Source organism: Geotrypetes seraphini, chromosome 2, assembly GCF_902459505.1.
Source record: "Geotrypetes seraphini chromosome 2, aGeoSer1.1, whole genome shotgun sequence".
NCBI lineage: Eukaryota > Metazoa > Chordata > Amphibia > Gymnophiona > Dermophiidae > Geotrypetes > Geotrypetes seraphini.
Window position 1 is genome coordinate 466,312,958 of NC_047085.1, and position 19,410 is coordinate 466,332,367.

General features: G+C 45.9%; 1 protein-coding gene across 3 annotated transcripts in view; it reads left to right on the forward strand.

Moving 5' to 3' along the window:
- The window catches only part of LMBR1 (limb development membrane protein 1), a 219,069-nt gene that overhangs the window by 47,930 nt on the left and 151,729 nt on the right, over positions 1-19,410 (forward strand). For 2 of the 3 annotated variants that reach the window (XM_033931610.1, XM_033931609.1), the window contains exon 5: positions 12,458-12,561. The exons of the other annotated variant lie outside the window; for it this stretch is intronic. In XM_033931610.1, the coding sequence (XP_033787501.1) occupies positions 12,458-12,561 (104 nt within the window). The remainder of the gene's footprint in view (positions 1-12,457; positions 12,562-19,410) is intronic. 3 annotated transcript variants of the gene reach the window in all.

The window sequence follows — 19,410 nt, forward strand, 5'->3', positions numbered from 1 at the left end:
CCCTTTCTTTATTTGAAAATTAAATCAATAAAACAGTCATCGTATAGATCAAACTGCTTCTTGGATATATATAATCCCAGTCAGGAGCCTCTAATTTTTAACAGTACATATCCCCAAGAGAGAACAGTGCCCTTACCACCCAGCTCCCTATCCATTGGATCAGGTAACAAAGTAGGTAAGCAATAAGGGTCAGATTCTATAAAAAGTGCCATCATAGGCTGCCTGAAAAATGGCTGCTGGTTGCGTGTCTTATCATGCAATGGCGCCGTTTATAGAATCTCAGCTTTGTAAAAGGTAAGAACATAAGAATGGTCCATCAAACCCAGTAGCCCGTTCTCACGGTAGCCAATCCAGGTCACTAGTACCTGGCCAAAACCTAAGGAGTAGCAATGTTCTATGCTACCAATACAGGGCAAGCAGTGACTTCCCCCGTGTCTTTCTCAATAACAGACTATGGACATTTCCTCCAGGAACTTGTCCAAACCTTTCTTAAAACCAGCTACGCTATCCGCTCTTACCACATCCTCTGGCAACACTATTCTCGAGTGAAAAAATATTTCCTCCTATTGGTTTTAAAAGTATTTTCCTGTAACTTCATTGAGTGTCCCCTAGTCTTTGTAATTTTTGACGGAATGAAAAATCGATCCACTTGTACTCATTCTACTCCACTCAGGATTTTGTAAACTTCAATCATATCTCCCCTTAACTGTCTCTTTTCCAAGCTGAAGAGCCCTAACTGTTTTAGTCTTTCCTCATACAAGAGGAGTTCCATCCCCTTTACCATCTTGGTTGCTCTTCTTTGAACCTTTTCTAGCGCCACTATATCTTTCTTGAGATAGGTAGACCAGAATTGAATGCAATACTCCAGATAAGGTCGTACCATGGAGCAATACAAGGGCATTATAACATTCTTAGTCTTGTTATCCATCCCTTTTTTAATAATTCCTAGCATCCTATTTGCTTTTTTGGCTGCTGCCGCACATTGGGCGGAAGATTTAATCGTATTGTCTACGATGACACCCAGATCCTTTTCTTGGGCGCTAATCCCCAAGGTGGATCCTAGCATCCGGTAACTGTGATTTCAGTTTATTCTTCCCAATGTGCATCATTTTGCATCTGTCCTTGTTAAATTTCATCTGCCATTTGGACACCCAGTCTTCCAATTTCCTAAGATCTGCCTGCAATTTTTCACAATCCGTATGTGTTTTAACAACTTTGAACAGTTTATTGTCATCTGCAAATTTAATCATCTTACTCATTGTTCCAATTTCCAGATCATTTATAAATAAGTTAAATAGCCCTGTTCCCAGTACAGACCCCTGTGGCATTCCACTGTTTACTCTCCTCCATTGAGAAAAATGACCATTTAACCCTACCCTCTGTTTTCTATCCGATAACCAATTCTTAATCCACAACTGAACTTTGCCACCTATCCCTTAACACTTTAATTTTCTCAGGAGCCTCTCATGAGGAACTTTATCAAAAGCTTTCTGAAAATCTAGATATACTATATCAACTGGCTCACCATTATCCACATGTTTATTTACACCTTCAAAGAAGTCATGCAAATTTGTGAGGCAAGATCTCCCTTGGCTGAACCCATTTTTGACTCTGTCTTATTAAATCATGTTTGTCTATATGTTCCACAATTTTATTTTTTATAATTGTTTCTACCATTTTGCCCGACACCGAAGTGAGGCTTACTGATCTGTAATTTCCCGGATCTCCCCTGGAGCCCTTTTTAAAAATCGGTGTAACATTGGCCATCCTCTAATCTTCAGGTACTACAGACGATTTTAGCAACAGGTTATAGATCACTTACAGCAGGTCAGCAATTTCATTTTTGAGTTCTTTTAATACCCTGGGATGTATACCATCCGGTTCTGGCGACTTATCACTTTTTAACTTGTTGATTTGGCCCAGTACATCTTCCAGATTCACCAAGATTTCTTTATCACCCTTGAAAACCATTTCTGGTTTAGGTAGATATCTTACATCTTCTTCCGTAAAGACCAAAGCAAAGAATTCATTCAGTCTTTCTGCTATGGCCTTATCCTCCCTGAGTGCCCCTTTCGCTCCTTGATCATCCAACGGTCCCACAGATTCCCTCACAGATTTTCTGCTTCTGATGTACCTAAAAAAAATTGCTATGGGTTTTTGCCTCTTTTGCAAGTTTCCCTTCATATTCTTTCTTAGCTATCTTTATCAGTGCTTTGCTTCTAACTTGCCGGTGCTTGTGTTTCTTCTTATTTTCTTCATTCGGATCTTTTTTCTATTCTTTAAAGCAGTGTTCTTCAACCTTTTTACACCTATGGACTGGCAGAAATAAAAGAATTATTTTGTGGACCAGCAAATTACTAAGACTGAAATTTTAAAACCCTGTTTCCGTCCTGTCCCCACAAGCTCGGTCCCTGCAAACCATCTGATCCTATCCGCACAAGCCTCAGTTATGATTTTATATTGAACATATTTTATTAAAGTATAAAAAGAAACAATATTCTGTACAATTGTCATTTTATAAATACAAATAATATAGAGCAAGGATCAACAAAACCCCTGTCTCCCCTCTGCTTCACATATATCCCCTCTATTATCAAGAAAACAATTATTAATACTCAATATAGTCTACAGGTTCTATGTTTCCAGGCGGATTTTTCGGGTCACCAAGCCGCAAAATGGTATAAATTTTTATATGGATTTTTAAATAAAAAAAAGAAAACTGGACTTAGGGATATTTGGAGTATTGAGATTGGACAGACAATTTCTGCTTCTCAATGGCCACGATTTTGGTCCTGGAGATTAAGGTCTACAAGGTCAGCATCTATGAGTCAAACATGGATGTTTTTGTTACATAGAGTGTTATGGACCCCTACGCGCCTGCAAAAGATAGATAGTACTAGATCCAATAGATGCTGGCATTGTAGAATAGAAGTAGGGACGTTAGATCATTTAATTTTTTTCTGTCCCTATGTAAATGCCTTTTGGAAATTAATTTGGCCCCAAATTAATAAGTTACTAGAAAATCATGTAGGACTCTCATATGATACCATATTATTTGGTACTGCAATGAGAACTCAGAGTCCGATTTCAGCAAATAATAGCAAACTACTATTATTATTGACAGGGGTCGCCATGCAACAAATTACTCAAAATTGGAAGGATTATACCAAATTAAATTATACATTCTGGTGGAACTCTGTCTGTCATATATACAAAATGGAAAAAGTGTTAGTGTTACAACAAGGGAATCTTCAAAATTTTAAGAAAATTTGGGAACCATTGACTAATTATTCTAATGATCAGATTTCTTAGCACATTGGCAGTAGGTATATAGGGTTGGGTTGGGATTTGTATACTTTTTGGAAATAGGAATTGGAAAAAAGGGGAGGGATTTATCATTTATGATATGATGTATTGATTGTAGTTACAAATGTCATGTAATAATTAATTATATTATGTATGATTCAATTGCTGTAAGAATGAAAAATTAATAAATAAAATTAAAAAAAAAAAGAAAACAATTATTTTTTTTTCTACCTTTTGTTGTCTCTGGTTTCTGCTTTCATCTTCTTTTCACTCTCTTCCTTCGAGCGTCTGCCATCTGTCTCTTCAATACAGCATCTGCCTCTTCCATCCACTGTCTGCCCTCTCCCCCTCCCATATGGTGTCTGCCTTCTTTTTATGCTCCTCTCCCCTTTCCATCCAGCCTGTGCCCCTCTCTCCTTTTTACATGATTCATGCCAGTTTCACTGCTCTCTCCATTTTTATCTCTCCACCAGATCTAGAATCTTTGTCCCTCTCTCCTTATTTCTCTGCTGAACCCCTTTCCAGCATCAATCTCTCTCTACTTTCTCATTCCTTTCTCTCCCCTTTCCATCATCTGATCTCTCCATTCCACCCTGACCCCTTCCCTTCCTCTAATCTCCCTGCCAGCTGTTTCCTTCCTTTTTTCCTTCTCCCCTCCTCCCCCTATCAAACAGTAACTCTCTTCTCTTCCCTTTCCCTCCTCCCCTCCCAGCAGCATCTCTCCTTTTCCCTCCCTCCAGGTCCAGTAGCAGCTCTCCCTTTATCCAGCAGCTTCCCAGCCTACAACAGTGGCTTCATCCCCTTCCCTCCGCTCCCCTCCCAGCAGCTCTCAGTACTTGCCTGCAGCAGCGATTAACTTAGGCAGCCTTGGGTCCTTTGATGGGTCGTGCCGCCTCTGAGGAAAGAGGAAGTTGCATAATCAGAGGTGGGCTGCGACTCAGCAAAAGCCCCAAAGCTGCCTAAGTGAATTGCTGCTGCAGGGGAAGTACTGAGAGCTGAGGGGAGGGGAGGGGGAGGAAGTTACTGTTGGAGGCTCTTGCCGGCCCTGCACAGACCAGCAGGAATTTTGCACACTGATCTCGCCGGCCCTGCGCAGACCGGCACCGGTCCGTGGACCAGTGGTTGAAGAACACTGCTTTAAAGGATTTTTTTTTGGCTCTAATAGCCTCTCACTTCACCTTTTAACCATGCTGGCTCTTGTTTCCTTTTCTTTCTACCTTTGCTGATACGTGGCATACATCTGGTCTGGACTTCCACGACAATATTTTTAAATAACATCCATGCCTGGTTTACAGTCCTAACTTTGCAACTGATCCTTTTAACCATTTTCCTCATTTTATCATAGTCGCCCTTTCAAAAATTAAATGCCCCTACAGTAGATTTCTTTTGTGTGACGTTACTCCTAATATCAGCTCAAATTTGATTGTTATGATCACTGTTTTCCAGGGGACCCAACACAGTTAACTCCTGTACTATGTCTTGCATTCCACTAAAGACCAAATCTAAACTGGCACTCCCTCTTGTTGTTTCCCGTACCAGTTGCTACAAGAAGCAGTCATTTATGACATCTAGGAATTTTACCTCCCTATCACTCCCCGATGTAACATTTAACCAGAGAGTGGTAGAAAACTGGAACGCTCTTCTGAAGGCTGTTATAGGGGAAAGACAAAGTTAAACAAGTTCCTGCTAAACCAGAACGTATGCAGGTAAGGCTAGTCTCAGTTAGGGCACTGGTCTTTGACCTAAGGGCCGCCACGTGGGAGCGGACTGCTGGGCATAATGGACCACTGGTCTGACCCAGCAGCGGCAATTCTTATGTTCTTCTGTTGGGGGTAATTGAAATCAGCAAATAACAAAGCTCATACTGTATAAACAAATATATCTATAGAACCCCCTACAATTCCACTCAGTATTGCCAAATAATCACTCACAGATAGAGGAAATACACCACCACAATCATACACCACACATTAAATTCAAAGCAGAAACACACATTATTATAGTGTTGCCCAGTTCTCCAACTTTCCTAATCTCTGAAAACATTTCTTCATCTGTCTGCTCATTTTGTCCCGGTAGTATAGCCCTTACCTTTATATTCCTTCACTTCACATATGGAATTTCTATCCATAAGGATTCCACACTGCTATCTATGTCATGCAGAATGTTTATTTGATTTGATTCAATTCCTTCTTTAACATATAGTGCAACCCCCCCCCCCCCCAATTTGATCTACTCTATCCTTGTGATATAATTTGTACCCAGGTAAGTGTCCTATTGATTGTCCTCCTTCCACCAGGTCTCTGAGATGCCTATTATATCTATCTCATCATTCAGTGCTACATACTCTAACTCTCCTATTTTATTATTTAGGCTTCTAGAATTTGCATACAGACACTTCAAATTGTGTTTTTTCCTTGCAACTACAGGCTACTAAGAAGACAGGGAAAAGTTGAGTCTTTTACTCTGCCTTCCTCTTAAACCCTCCTGAAAATGTAGGTTAGGATTTTAAAGATCTACATTTCTGGTGCCTACCTTTCATGTGAATTGTGGCTACAGAGGCATTTTATGACACCTATCACCACTTCCTCAGCAACAGCAGCAGATGAATCCAGAGGCTAGTGGGATAGCACACATCTACCAGCAGGCGGAGATAGAGAACTGATTAACAGGTGGTCCTATTGGCTGGCACTCTCCCTGTATCTTCAGTATTCTCTATCTCCCAGCAGGTGATGGTCGCTTTTCCACTAGCTCCTGCATTCTGGCTGAAATATTTGTTCATCTTCTGTTGAGATTTTTCTCTTCAGGTAGATAGGGGTGTTTACTATGCGGTGCCAACTTTGGGAGGTACACCTGGGCCCCCGTAGGTCCTTAGTCCACCCTCCTCTCCATTGGATTGAGGTTATTTCTGGTTCTTTATTTTTTCTTCTTTCCCTGCAGCTGGATGGTACTTTCCTGTTCTTCCAGTCTGCAACTGCCAGCCTTAACAAAAGGTGAACTCGGATGAGAGAAAATTTCTTTTTACAACTTTATTTCTGCTTCCTTGGTTTGCCGGTTTGGTTGCTAGGGTGTTAGTGCACGTGGTTTTGTTTTGTTGGCTGCCAGTTCTGGGTTGCTCAGCGTTTAGTTTTCTGTGCAAAGAAATGGCGGCAGAGGCGGTTAAACTGTGTTCCAGCTGTGGGAAGCGGCGAGCACCATCGGGCCTCTGTTCGGCGGGGGTGAAGAAATACAGATCGCGCTTGATATTTCGGTTGTTTCCCGCGCGGTTGAAGTTGGGCCTGTTTCTCCTGCACTCGCGGCTGCTTCCGTTCCGCTTTAGTGCACGTCGGCGGCTGGGCAGGCAGTCAGCTGTTTTTCTTCGTCTGCTTCCATTGCGGGGCAGGTTTTTGGGCAGGAGCAGGTTCTTTCGATGCAGGCTCCTGCTAATTTGGTGGCTTTTTCCCCGGAGTTTGTAATGTTGATGCATAAGGCCTTTTTGATGCAGGGCTCTCAGTCTGCACAGCAACGGGCAGGAGCTGTGACCCAGGTTCCCGTGCTTCATGCCAATAGACTTCCTCTGGAGTCTCAGGCAGCTAAAAGGCGCAGGGTGGCGCCTCTGGACGGAGGGGACCCTCTATCTGACTCCACCTTATCTCTTGCTCTTTTGGAATCTCTGGAGGACGGTGAGGTAACAGACTTGGAGTTTGAGGATGCGCTTGCTAGGGAGGTGGATGATCCTACAGCGCTCCGTCTTTTTCATTTATTTCCAAGGCGCTACAGGGCCTTAATATCTCTCAGCCTGATCCACATGCGCAGGGGTCCACTAATCCTCTGATGGCAGGCACACGGAAACCGGCTAAAACGTTTCTAGTTCATGAGGCGATGCAAGAGCTCATTTCGGCTCAATGGAACACGCCAGATGCTGGTCTCCGTGTCGCGAAGGCTATGCGCCAGTTGTATCCGGTTGCTCAGGATGAGCTGGACAAATTTAAGAACCCCATGGTGGATGCTTTGGTGGCAGCGGTTACCCAGAAGACAACCTTGCCAGTGAAGGGGGGTATAGCGCTCAAAGACATTCAGGATAGGAAGATTGAGTCTTCACTTAAGCTGTCTTTTGAAGTAGCGGCGGTTATCTTGCAGGCAGCTGTGTGCAGTTCATATGCGGCACGGGCTTGTCTGCAATGGGCTCAACGTATGGCAGATAGCATGATGGAGACAGGGATTCCTGTCCCCTCCGACTTTCCAGATATGGAGACGGAGCTTGCATATTTGGCGGATGCCCTCTATGTTATTATTTGCGCTTCGGCGAAGCAAATGTCTCTCTCGGTTGTTTCATGCAGATTGTTGTGGTTCAGGCACTGGGCAGCAGATGCGGCTTCCAAGCTTAGACTAACGAGACTTCCTTTTAAGGGTCGCTTGTTATTTGGTGATGATTTGGAAAAATTGGTTAAAGATTTTGGTGATACCAAGACGCAGAGGTTGCCGGAGGATAAGCCTAAAGCCCCTTTGAAGGCTTTGTCAACCAGAAATCGTTTCCGAGATGTTAAGAGAAATCGGCCGGGAAAGCCGTCCTTTTCACTATCTTACGGTTCTTCCTATACTTCTAGGCCTAAGTTTTCACAAAAGAATTCCTTTCATCCTGCAAAACCCCAATCTGCTCAACCTGCCTGAACCCCGGCCTTACGTACTTCCCAATGACGGTATGCCGGCTCCCTCCGTCGTAACCATAGGGGGTTGGCTGTCTTCCTTCCTGGCGGAGTGGGCCAAGATAACTTCTGATCAGTGGGTCTTGGATATTATTCGAGAAGGTTACAAATTAGAATTTTCCTCTCCCATCGCAGATTCTTTCTTGGTCTCCCCTTGTACAGGGGCAGCCAAACGAGAAGCAGTACAGATCACCCTTCGAGTTCTCTTGGAGATTGGGGCTGTGATTCCAGTTCCTCCGGAAGAAAGGGGACAGGGAAGATATTCCATTTCTTTCATAATGCCCAAAAAAAGGGGTTCGGTCAGGCCTGTCTTGGATCTCAAGAAGGTCAATCGCTTTCTGCGGGTCAGGCATTTCCGGATGGAAACAGTGCGGTCGGTCATGACGGCGGTTCAGTTGGGAGAATTCCTTACGGCTCTAGACCTCAAGGAAACTTATCTGCACTTCCCTATTTGGCCGCTGCATCAGAAGTATCTGCGGTATTTGTGGTACTTGGCCAGCACTATCAGTTTTGAACCATGCCATTTGGCCTAGCCACGGCTCCGCATAAGTTTTCGAAGGTCATAGTAGTAGTGGCGGCTTTCCTTCGCCAGGAAGGGATTCGGGTACATCCTTACTTGGACGACAGGTTGATCCGGGCGACTTCCAGTCAGGAGAGTTTGAAGGTAACCCAACAGGTGATCTCTCTTCTTCAATCTTTGGGGTGGGTCATCAATTTTCCAAAGAGCTCCCTTACCCCTTCCCGATCGTTGGAGCATCTGGGAGTACAGTTCGACACAAGTCGGGGGAAGGTGTTCCTACCCAAGGACTGGGGAGAGAAGTTGCAATCTCAAGTTTGCCTGCTTCTCCAGTCACCTAGACCGAGGGTTTGGGATCATGTGCAGGTTCTGAGATCGATGGTGGCAGCTCTGGAGGTGGTGCCATGGGCTCGCTTCCACATGAGACCGTTGCAGCAGTCCCTTCTCTCACGGTGGCCCCCGGTGTCTCAGGACTACAATCGTCATATTCAATGGACGTCTCTAGCGGCACTCAGCATGCATTGGTGGCTCAGTAAGACCAATCTGTTCAAAGGCATGCCACTTGCGACTCTGGACTGGATCATAGTTACAACGGATGCCGGTCTGCTGGGATGGGGAGCTCAGTGCCTTCAATCTTCAGCACAGGGAGTCTGGTCTCAGGAGGAGGCTCAGTGGTTGATCAATATGCTAGAGTTGAGAGCGATCAGGCTAGCGCTTCTCGCGTTTCAGTCCATGATTCAGGACCATCCGACAAGAGTCTTTTCGGACAATGTGACGGCGGTGGCTTATCTCAACCGGCAAGGAGGTACACGAAGTCCTCAATTAGCCGGCGAGGCGATGGTACTGCTTCAGTGGGCAGAGGTTCATCTTCCTCTTCTCTCAGCGGCGCACATTGCGGAGCGGGCCAATGTTCAGGCGGACTTCCTCAGCAGAAATCTTCTAGATCCCGGAGAATGGGAACTCTACACTCAGGCTTTCAACCTACTAGTTCAGAGATGGGGTCTTCCGGATATAGATCTCATGGCCTCATCTCAAAATGCAAAGCTTCCTCGGTTCGTCAGCAGACTCAGGGAGCAGGCGTCCGAGGGGGTAGACGCATTGGCTCTTCCATGGCCTCCGAGTTGTCTCCTTTATGTGTTTCCTCCTTGGCCGATGATAGGTCGGGTGCTGCATCGCATATCTCACTTTCCGGGCACGGTGATCCTGGTAGCTCCGGATTGGCCGCGTCGTCCATGGTATGCGGACCTAATGCATCTGTCGACGGGCGATCGGTTGACATTTCCGGTGACTTGGAACTTACTAACTCGGGGTCCGATCTGCATGGAAAATCCGTCCCACTTTGGTCTTACGGACTGGCTCTTGAAAGGTCGCAGCTGAGACGTAGGAGATATTCAGAGCAAGTTATTTCCACTGTTCTTCAAGCTAAAAAGAGATCTACTTCTGCCTCGTATGCTAGAGTCTGGAGGGTTTTTGATTCTTGGTGTGCTGCTCAGGGTCTGTCGCCCTTCCAAGCTTTCAAGCTTCTTTGCTCTTTTTCAGGATGGAGTTGCCAAGGGATTGGCCTATAATTCTCTTAAGGTTCAAGTGGCCGCTATTGCTTGTTACAGAGGCCGTGTGGCTCATTCTTCCCTTGGGTAACAACCTGATGTAAATCGATTTTTAAAAGGGATGCAACATATTCGTCCTCCTATTAAAAAAATCTGTCTGGAGTGGAGTCTTAAAGTAGTCCTTGGGGGGTTACAAAAGCCTCCCTTTGAGCCTTTGGCGAAATCGACTTTGAAAGATGTGACGTTGAAAGCAGTTTTTCTTGTCAGTATGGCTTCGGCCAGGCATGTGTCTGAGTTACAGGCGTTGTCATGTAGAGATCCTTTTTTGTGCATTTCAGATTCTGGTGTGTCTGTTAGGACTGTTCCATCGTTTCTTCCTAAAGTGGTATCGCCCTTTCACGTTAACCAGTCTCTCTTCCTTCCAGCCTTCCGGAAGGAGGACTGGGTGGGAGAAATTCTCTTCGCTGCGGTTCCTGGATATTCTTAGGATTCTTCTACATTATCTCCATCTTACTAACGACTTTCGCCGTTCAGATTACCTCTTTGTTTTGTTTGCAGGCAGCAACAAGGGTATGGCTGCATCTAAAGCTTCCATTGCTCGATGGGTCAAGGAAGCCATTGCTTCCGCTTACTTGACATCAGGTAAGCAGTTGCCGGACAAGCTTCATGCTCATTCCACTAGAGCGATGGCTACTTCTTGGGCAGAGTCCAGAGGTTTTTCTTCGGAGATTTGTCAGGCTACTTGGTCTTCTAAGAACACTTTTTCTAAGCATTACCAGTTGGATGTGGCAGTACGTGCGGAGGCTGCCTTTGGTGCGTCGGTTATTGCTGAGGCGGCGTTCGCTTCCCACCCTAATTGAGGATTGCTTTGCTACATCCCACTAGTCTCTGGATTCATCTGCTGCTGTTGCTGAGGAATGAAAAATTATGTTCTTACCTGTTAATTTTCTTTACTCTAGACGCAGTAGATGAATCCAGAGCCCTCCCTTTCTGGCTATTAGATCTCTGTTTCTGTTTCCACCGTTTTGTTCTAGTTGGTAGTTTTCTATATTGTTGCCTTTACATTTATTATGGGAAAGAAGTTTTTTTACATGGGGCCATATTTCTGGTTCCCACTGCTTGGGCAAGGAGCAATACTGAAGATACAGGGAGAGTGCCAGCCAATGGGACCACCTGTTAATCAGTTCTCTATCTCCATCTGCTGGTAGATGTGTGCTATCCCAGTAGTCTCTGGATTCATCTGCTGCGTCTAGAGGAAAGAAAATTAGCAAGTAAGAACATAATTTTTCCTTCTGACATTAGCCATGCCTAAAGTGGTGTTAGGTGTTGTAAAGTGCTTCCGTAGCTGCGATAAAGGTGATGGTATTCTAGACACCAGTAGCTCCTACATTTAAAAAAACAAAAACTTTTAATCATGTTTAAACTTTTTCACTTGTTAGGCGCTGCTAGGGAGCCTACCAACGCCTAACTTAAGGTGTCATGTATAGAATATGGGCCTAACAGGATACTTTAGGAGTAAAGAGTTCCCAAATGCATTCCCATTTGACCAGGGTCTTGTTCTGAGCTGTGAACTTTTCCATGTTGGCTATAAACCAAAGTTTAGTTATTCACACACAGGCAGGTAGAACAGTTTGATTTCCAGGCGGCAGCCAGGATGAGATGGGCTGCATTGAAACAATGCTGAATAAGACGTTGCTGCTTCAAAAGTTCACCCGGAACTGGTTTATTGAAAAGTATATCCCCTGATGCCAAGGCATCACAAGTCTCAACCAACTCTAAAGCTTATGTTGCACCATTTTCCAATAAGCTCTGACCTCGAGGCATGTCCACCTGATAAGACCCATAGTTCCTCTCTCGTCCCATTTTCTCTCACAGGGCACTGAGGCAGCAGGAAACATGGTAGAGTCGAGCCAGAGTAAGATTACCAGGACTGTATAATTTTAACCCAGTTCTCCCAAGCATGCTCTTTGTATTGTATTAGGTACCCAGCTCAGCTTCCCATTTAGCTCTGTGAGACAGATTAAGAAGCATCTTATCCCTGAGATAATGTTTTATAACACAAATTCATTTTTATGAGTACAGCATTGTAAAAAATCTTCACATAAGTCTTACAGAACAGTATTTTCTCATTTGATTGTACAGTAGGTTTAATAGACTTGGAAGTCAAGAATTGCAGATGAACAAAGTGATCACTTGGTGGCAATTGATAATTACGAGCCAGCGGAGAATGATTCTTTCTTTGAACTGTACACTAACCCTTTTTTTCTTGTGGATTGATAAATATAGTTTACTTTTTAAACCTTTATACTTGAAAACTAGCAAAACTACTTACTGTAAAACCTACTTGTTCTTACTTTAATTTGTTTTGAAAAGCAGTAACTTAATCACAGCCTTCTTTTTTTCAGGTTTATGGAACCTTGTTTCTCTTTTTTCAAACTTGTGCTTATTTGTCCTCATGCCATTTGCCTTTTTCTTTCTGGAATCTGAAGGTTTTGCTGGGTTAAAAAAGGTAAATACTTAAATTTACAGAATTACTTTTGTGTAAGTTGGAACATTAAAAACCCAATATAGCTCAGAACAATGGAAATGAGATGTCAGATGGAATGTTGGTTTGCGAGTATAATTTGACCCACATGCCAGAAGTATGCTTGTAATCCAAAGCACTCGTATATCAAAGCGAATTTCCCCATAAAAAATAATGGAAACTAAGACGATTCGTTCCATAACCCAAAAACTTAGAACATAAGAACATAAGCACTGCCTCTGCCGGGTCAGACCAGAGGTCCATCGTGCCCGGCAGTCCGCTCCTGCGGCGGCCCCCCAGATCCATGACCTGTAAGTGTTCCCTACCTAACCTAAAATGTCCATACCCTGTTCGCTCAATGTCCTGTAAGGTAAACCTTTATCTGTACCCTGTTATCCCCTTTGCTTCCAGGAAGTCATCCAGTCCCTTTTTGAACCCCAGAATTGTACTCTGTCTTATCACCTCTCCGGGAAGTGCGTTCCAGGTGTCTACCACCCGTTGAGTGAAGAAGAACTTCCTTGCATTCGTTATGAATCTGTCTCCTCTCAGTTTTTCTGAATGACCTCTTGTTTTTGTTGTCCCTGCTAGTCTAAAGAATCTGTCCCTCTCCACCTTCTCTATGCCTTTCATGATTTTATAAGTCTCTATCATGTCCCCTCTCAGTCTCTGCTTTTCCAGGGTAAAGAGTCCCAGCCTGTCCAACCGTTCGGCATATGAAAGGTTCTCCATGCCCTTTATCAACCTCGTTGCTCTCCTCTGGACCCTCTCGAGTATTGCCATGTCCTTCTTGAGAACAGTCACTACACTCCTGCAGCGTCAGAGAGAGAAGAACCATCGGCTCAGTTGTGATTATGTGACATGTGTATTCTGTATGTGCTTGTATTGCAAGACTTTGCTTGTTTAGAACAGTCACTACACTCCTGTAGCATCAGGTAGAGAAGAACCATCGGCTTAGTTGTGATGTGTGTATACTATATGTACTTGTATTGCAAGACATTGTTTGTATATCAAGTTAACATTTAATAAAATGTTTTGCTTGTCTTGCAAAACGCTTGCAAACCAAGTTACTTGCAATCCAAGGTTTTACTATATATTACAAAAGTCTTGCTAAATGTGGATCCTTGGGTAAAATACAAATAAGGATACTCAAGAGGACATGTATTTTGTGTAACATCTGCTTGCAATAATAATTTTATAAGCAAACATATTTAGAGAAAAGGGTTGCAGTCTAAGCATATACATAATTTTTCTCCAAGGAAAAGCAGGCATGATATTCGCACATCTGGGTGATGTCATCTATGGAACCTGGTACGGACAGTCAAAAAGTGTACGGTAACTGTTTACTTTAGGACCGCCTGTATCATGCACATGCTAGTGCCTTCCTGCCCAACATCAGCTCACAGGATCTGCAGTTATTAGTTTTCCCCAGTGCCTGGGCACCCAACTCAACAAGTGCCTAATGTACCTTTGTCAATATCAGTACTGGTGCCATCGCTGCAAGAGCAGCTTTGAGCACTGCTGCAGCAAGATCTGGCTGGGTTACTGCAGTCACATCCTGCACAGCCTCCTGCATCATCATTCCTGGCCTCAGCCCAGTCCCAGCATCAACCACGCAGTGTATCGATGACTGATCTTGGATGCCTCAACATCAAGCTTCCACATCTGAAGTTCTCTAGGGAGTGGAGCACACCAACATCTCCTTGAGGTTCTTATCACACTCTCAGCACTTCACTCAATGCTCTATTACCAGAAGAGCCGACATCGATGACTCTGACTCAGATTTGTCACCATGCTTTTCAGATGAATACCCAGAGTTCTTTGGAGACAGGCAGGGGATATGCAGCCCCACTTGACTGGTGAAGTCTCTGACTGAGCCAAAGATGTTGGTACTCTCTCCCATAGCTATAGTAACCTTTTGAGCTTACTGAGCATGTGCAGGATTGCCCACTCCTCGAGCCCCCTCCCCTCCTCCTGTCAGTTTTTTTTCTGACCCGCTCCTTGACAGTCGCGGCTCTCTCTCCCTCTTCAGAGAAAGAACATAAATTATTACCAAAATTCTGACTTTTTAGTCAGAAAGCCTTTGCTTTCTAGCCCTTAGGGCAGGAGTGCGCAAATGGTCGATTGTGATCGACCAGTAGATCGCAAAGGCAATGTGAGCTGATTACGTTGCCTTTGCGATCTTGTTCTTTCTGCCTCTCCTAGCCAGGCCAGGCGCATACAAGCGCCGAACCCACAAGCCTTCACCTCCGACGTCAATTCTGTTGTCGGAGAGGAAGTTCTGGGCCAGCCAATCGCTGTCTGGCTGGCCTGGAACTTCCTAACTGATGTCAGAATTGATGTCGGGGAGGGGGGGGAGGCTTGTGGGCCCGGCCCTTGTACGCGCCAGGCCTGGCTCAGGGAAGCAGGGAGAAATCGGCGTGGTGGCTTGGGGGGGGCAGGGGGAGAGAGAAAGACAGGCAGGCAGGGAGAGAGAAAAAATCGGGAAAGTGGAAAAATTGGCGCGATGGCGAGGTGCAGGGGGAGAGAGAAAGAAAGGCAGGCAGGGGGAGAGAGAAAGACAGAAATAAAGAGGGGGAGAGAAAAAGAAAGAGAGACAGAAAAGGGGAGGAGGCAGAAAGAAAGAAATATTGGATTTACAGAAGAAGGAAGTGCAACCAGAGACTCATGAAGTCACCAGACAAAAAGGTAGGAAAAATGGTATATTTGTCTATTTTTGTATAGTTGTTTCTGAGGTGACATTGCATATTTTAAAGTTATCTGCCTTGACCTCTGAAAACCTTCCAAATACAAATGATAATTACATTTTCTCTGCGTACAGTGTGCTTTGTGCTTTTTAAAATTTTATTGTTGGTAGATCATTTTGACTTAGTCTTTTTAAAAGTAGTTCGCAAGCCAAAAAAGTGTTGGCACCCCTGTCTTAGGGCATACTGTAAAAAACAAAACAAAAAACAAACCCAGCCACCGAGTGAATTTCTTTGGTTCACTCAGCGTTTTTACAGGAAGAAAAGTTTCTTCAAGCCGCAAGTATTTTCTTCCCCGATTAACAACTGTAAAAAAAAAAAAAGACAATGGAAGCAACCTGTCAACTTTTTCTTTACGTGTGACAGCCGGTTAGCGTTTTTATATTTCTTCTTGCTTGCCGCGCTTCATGCGGCGGTTACTAGGACTGCGAAGACTAAAACAATGCCCATGCCTCAGATGGTCCTGCAAGCCGGCAAGGATAAAACACCGGCTAGACAGCAGCTGATTCCTCCGGCTCCCTCCACTCAGGGCCCCGCTTCGATTCTGGCAGAGGAGGGAAGCACAAACCCGCCAATGCTGACGAATTCTAAATGTTCAGCAACGGTGGCTTCTCAAATGAAGGGAAAGGATAAGAAGAGGCACCCATCGGTACAGAGGCTAAATACTCCCTCTCCACTGTCAGCAGCGACTCTGACATGTCCCGCTGACAGGGCTTCAGTAACTATCCTATTGGTGGTGGCTGCTTCAAAGGGGACTCCCGCGGGCCCAACTACGGTTTCACGTTCCTCTTCTCTCCCTCACAGACTTGCCGGCTCCTGAACCACAGCGCGTGAAGGCCACCTCCAAGTCCAAACGGTCTGCGTCTCCATTGGGAGACAGGTACCTCCTAAATGGCTAGCTCTGTCTCCTGTACTGCCTGTGGCTCCTTCCCCTGATTCTCAGTCTTTTCCAGCTATGGCTAGATTTTTCACTATTTTTCAAAGATTTATGCGGGAAAGTGCAGGGCTTTTCCAACTTCCAGCCTCTGCACCTCCTGTTCCTGTCTTAGAGCCTCAACAATGTCCTGGCTGTTTTAATGCTATGCCCCAGCCAGTTGAAGTAGATATGCCTCCTCTTTTGGATTAGAGCCCCATGTGTTCCTCTCCATCCCAAGGGCCGTCATCTCCCAGAGAATGGCCGGACCATCAGGCCTCTTTGCCTGAAGACTTAGCAGAACCTGACTAGCCTCTGTCCCAGCCAGCCACCACAGAGGAGCACTCTTACCCAAAGTTTTTACAAAAGGTATCTTCTCTTCTCAGTCTTACTCCAGATACAACTCCCTCAGGAAGTAAGGATTTCCAAGCCATCCTTCAGTCCTGTAAGTCTCCAGTCAAAGATCTTATTGCCTTACCAGTGCATTAAATCCTGCATGATCTTCACCTTAATAATTGGCAAAAGCTATGGTCAATATCCACGGCTTTCAAGTGCCTGGAGATTAAATATAAGGTGCAGAAGGCGCCTGGTCATGCCTCCCTTCAGCTTCCTCACCATTCTATGGTTTCGGAGTCAGCCATTAAAAAAGGTAAAGCTTCCAGATCCATAACTAGCTTCCAGATCCTTGTAAGGATTGTCGTCTCTTGGACTCTACAGGATGTAAGGTCTATCAGGGTGCTATGCTCTCCGCCAGAATTATGGCCCATCAGCTCCAGATTTTACATTTTCAGCATTCAATCTTACAACAGCTGGAATCATCCTTGCCTGAGTCCATTTCCAATTTACAGGTGGCTCTTCAGGAATCCACTTACCATTTAATTAAAACAAACTATGATGCCTATGACATGATCACAGTTCAGCAGCTGTGGCCATAGCTGCTAGATGCACTGCATGGCTGAAGGCATCAAATCTTAGGGAGGATCTTCATAACAGGCTGGCGGATGCTCCTTGCTTGAGAAAAGGTAAGAGACACCGTTTCTCAACTGAAGGAGGATTCCTCAACCAGCCAAGAATTTTCGGCTACTCCCTCAGATCAGTCTAACCAATTTTGTCGCCCTTCTTCTAATTATCCTTACAGAAGAACATATCAACCACAACAGTTCTTCCAGTAATATTATCCAAGCAGATGTTTTACACCTTATGCCAGAGTTCCTTTTCAACATGCGCAGATGTCTCAGTATGCACCTAGCCAATGTCCTTGGGATGGTAAGCAGCAGGCTGTCTCTCAGCTCCCAAAATTCAAGCCTGCTTCTAGTTTTTGACCATCTTCCAGTAGGGGGGTGGCTAACACAATTTTACTCATTATCCCAGGACAAGCAGGCAGGTATTCTCACTAGTGGGTGATGTCATCAGACAGAGCCCCGGTACGGACGTCTCACAAGCACGTGTTGCTTGTAGAAACTTAAAGTTTCTAGATGCCCGCACCGCGCATGCGCCGGTGCCTTCCTGCCCGGAGATCCGGGCGTGTCTCCTCAGTTCTTTCTTTTCCGCAGAGCTGAGAAGTTCAACTTCATCATGCGCTAGCTGAATTCAGTTAAATTGCCTTCCTTGTCCGCGTTTTCGCTTTCTTTTAATTACAGTTAACAGTACTTTTCTTTTTCAGTTAAAAAAAAAAAAAAAAAAAGGATTATTTCCTCCGGCGGGTCGAACGGGCCGGCCACGTGGCTCAGGCCCACTGGCTTCGACCTCGCGGTGGAGATTTTCCGGCCTATGTCCCGGCCAATCACCGGGTTTAAAAAGTGCAGCAAGTGCCAATGCGCGATTTCACTCACGGACCCTCACTGGCGGTGTTTGCAGTGTTTGGGCCCTGACCACATCCCGAAATCGTGCAGGCCTTGCTCTACCCTTACGGCACGCTCATTCAAGCGGCGTTGCCTATTGTGGGAATCGATGTTCAAGATGGACGCAGCTAAGGATCCCTCAGCCTCCACTTCATCTGATACCTCCCCGGTTCGGGCGAAACCGGTATCGACCCCCCCTGCATCGAGTGTGGTGAAACCGGCATCGCTCAACCCGACACCATCCACGAGCTCGACGTCGGTGCCTGCCCCGGTCTCCTCGGTTCAGGTACCTCTTCCTTCCACAGTGCCACCAGTGGTCATCAAAGTGCCGAAAGCTACTAAGCAGAAGCACTCGGCCTCGAAGGAGCGCGATGTCCGTGCAGGAGGACCTCCTTTCGGTGCGGATCCCTCCTTATCGGCTTCGCTACGGTCCGTGCTGGAAGCTCAATTCGTTGAGCTCATGCAGACCATCGGACCCGGGCTCATCGCTGCCATACAGGGTGACCTCCCGGTACCGGTCCAAAGGGGCGGTCCGCCCCCTCCCCCTCCCCCACACCGTTCGACCTCGACAACCGACGAGGACGAACGGGGGAGGGCGGCGATGCCCACGCGGCAAGCCTCGCTTACCGATATGCCGCCATTAGAACCCATTACGCCTCCGCGCCAACATGGGACCAGACCTCCGATCGATACTCGAAGCCCTGGGCATAGTCAGGAAGAGTTCTTCCGTATTCCTTACCAGACTTGGGTAGCATCGCAAGAACCCGCATCGCAAACCCAGTTGCGATCCACCGCTTCCAGCCCTATCCACTTGGGGGCCTCGGGAGACCATGCGATGCACAGACGATCCCGATCCCCGTCTCGCCACCGAGACGGGCACCGATCGAGACACTCATCCTGGCACTCCTCACGCCATTCGGAGGTGTCACCGCAGAAAAAACTGCAACGTAGGGGATACTCCTCATCAGAGGTGTCCCCTCCGGGGGGCCCGGAGTACGAGGAGACATCGGTGCCCGATTCTCCTTGCCACTCCCCGATGTCCATGGACCTGGAGGCCTCCTCCTCCTCCAGCCCGTCCCACAGACCGACGCTGGCGGAACAATTGTCCTTCTCATCATTCCTCCGACAAATGGCGGATGATCTGGATGTGACCCTTGACACGGGCTCCCGATACTCCAAAGAGTATCTGGACACCATGCATTTACCTAACCCTCCAACGGAGTCGCTTCGGCTCCCCTTGCACAAATTACTGGACCAGACCTTCATGCAGTGCTTCGAAACACCGTATTCCATACCGGCGATCCCCAGCAAACTCGATGCTCGATACCGCATCGTGCAC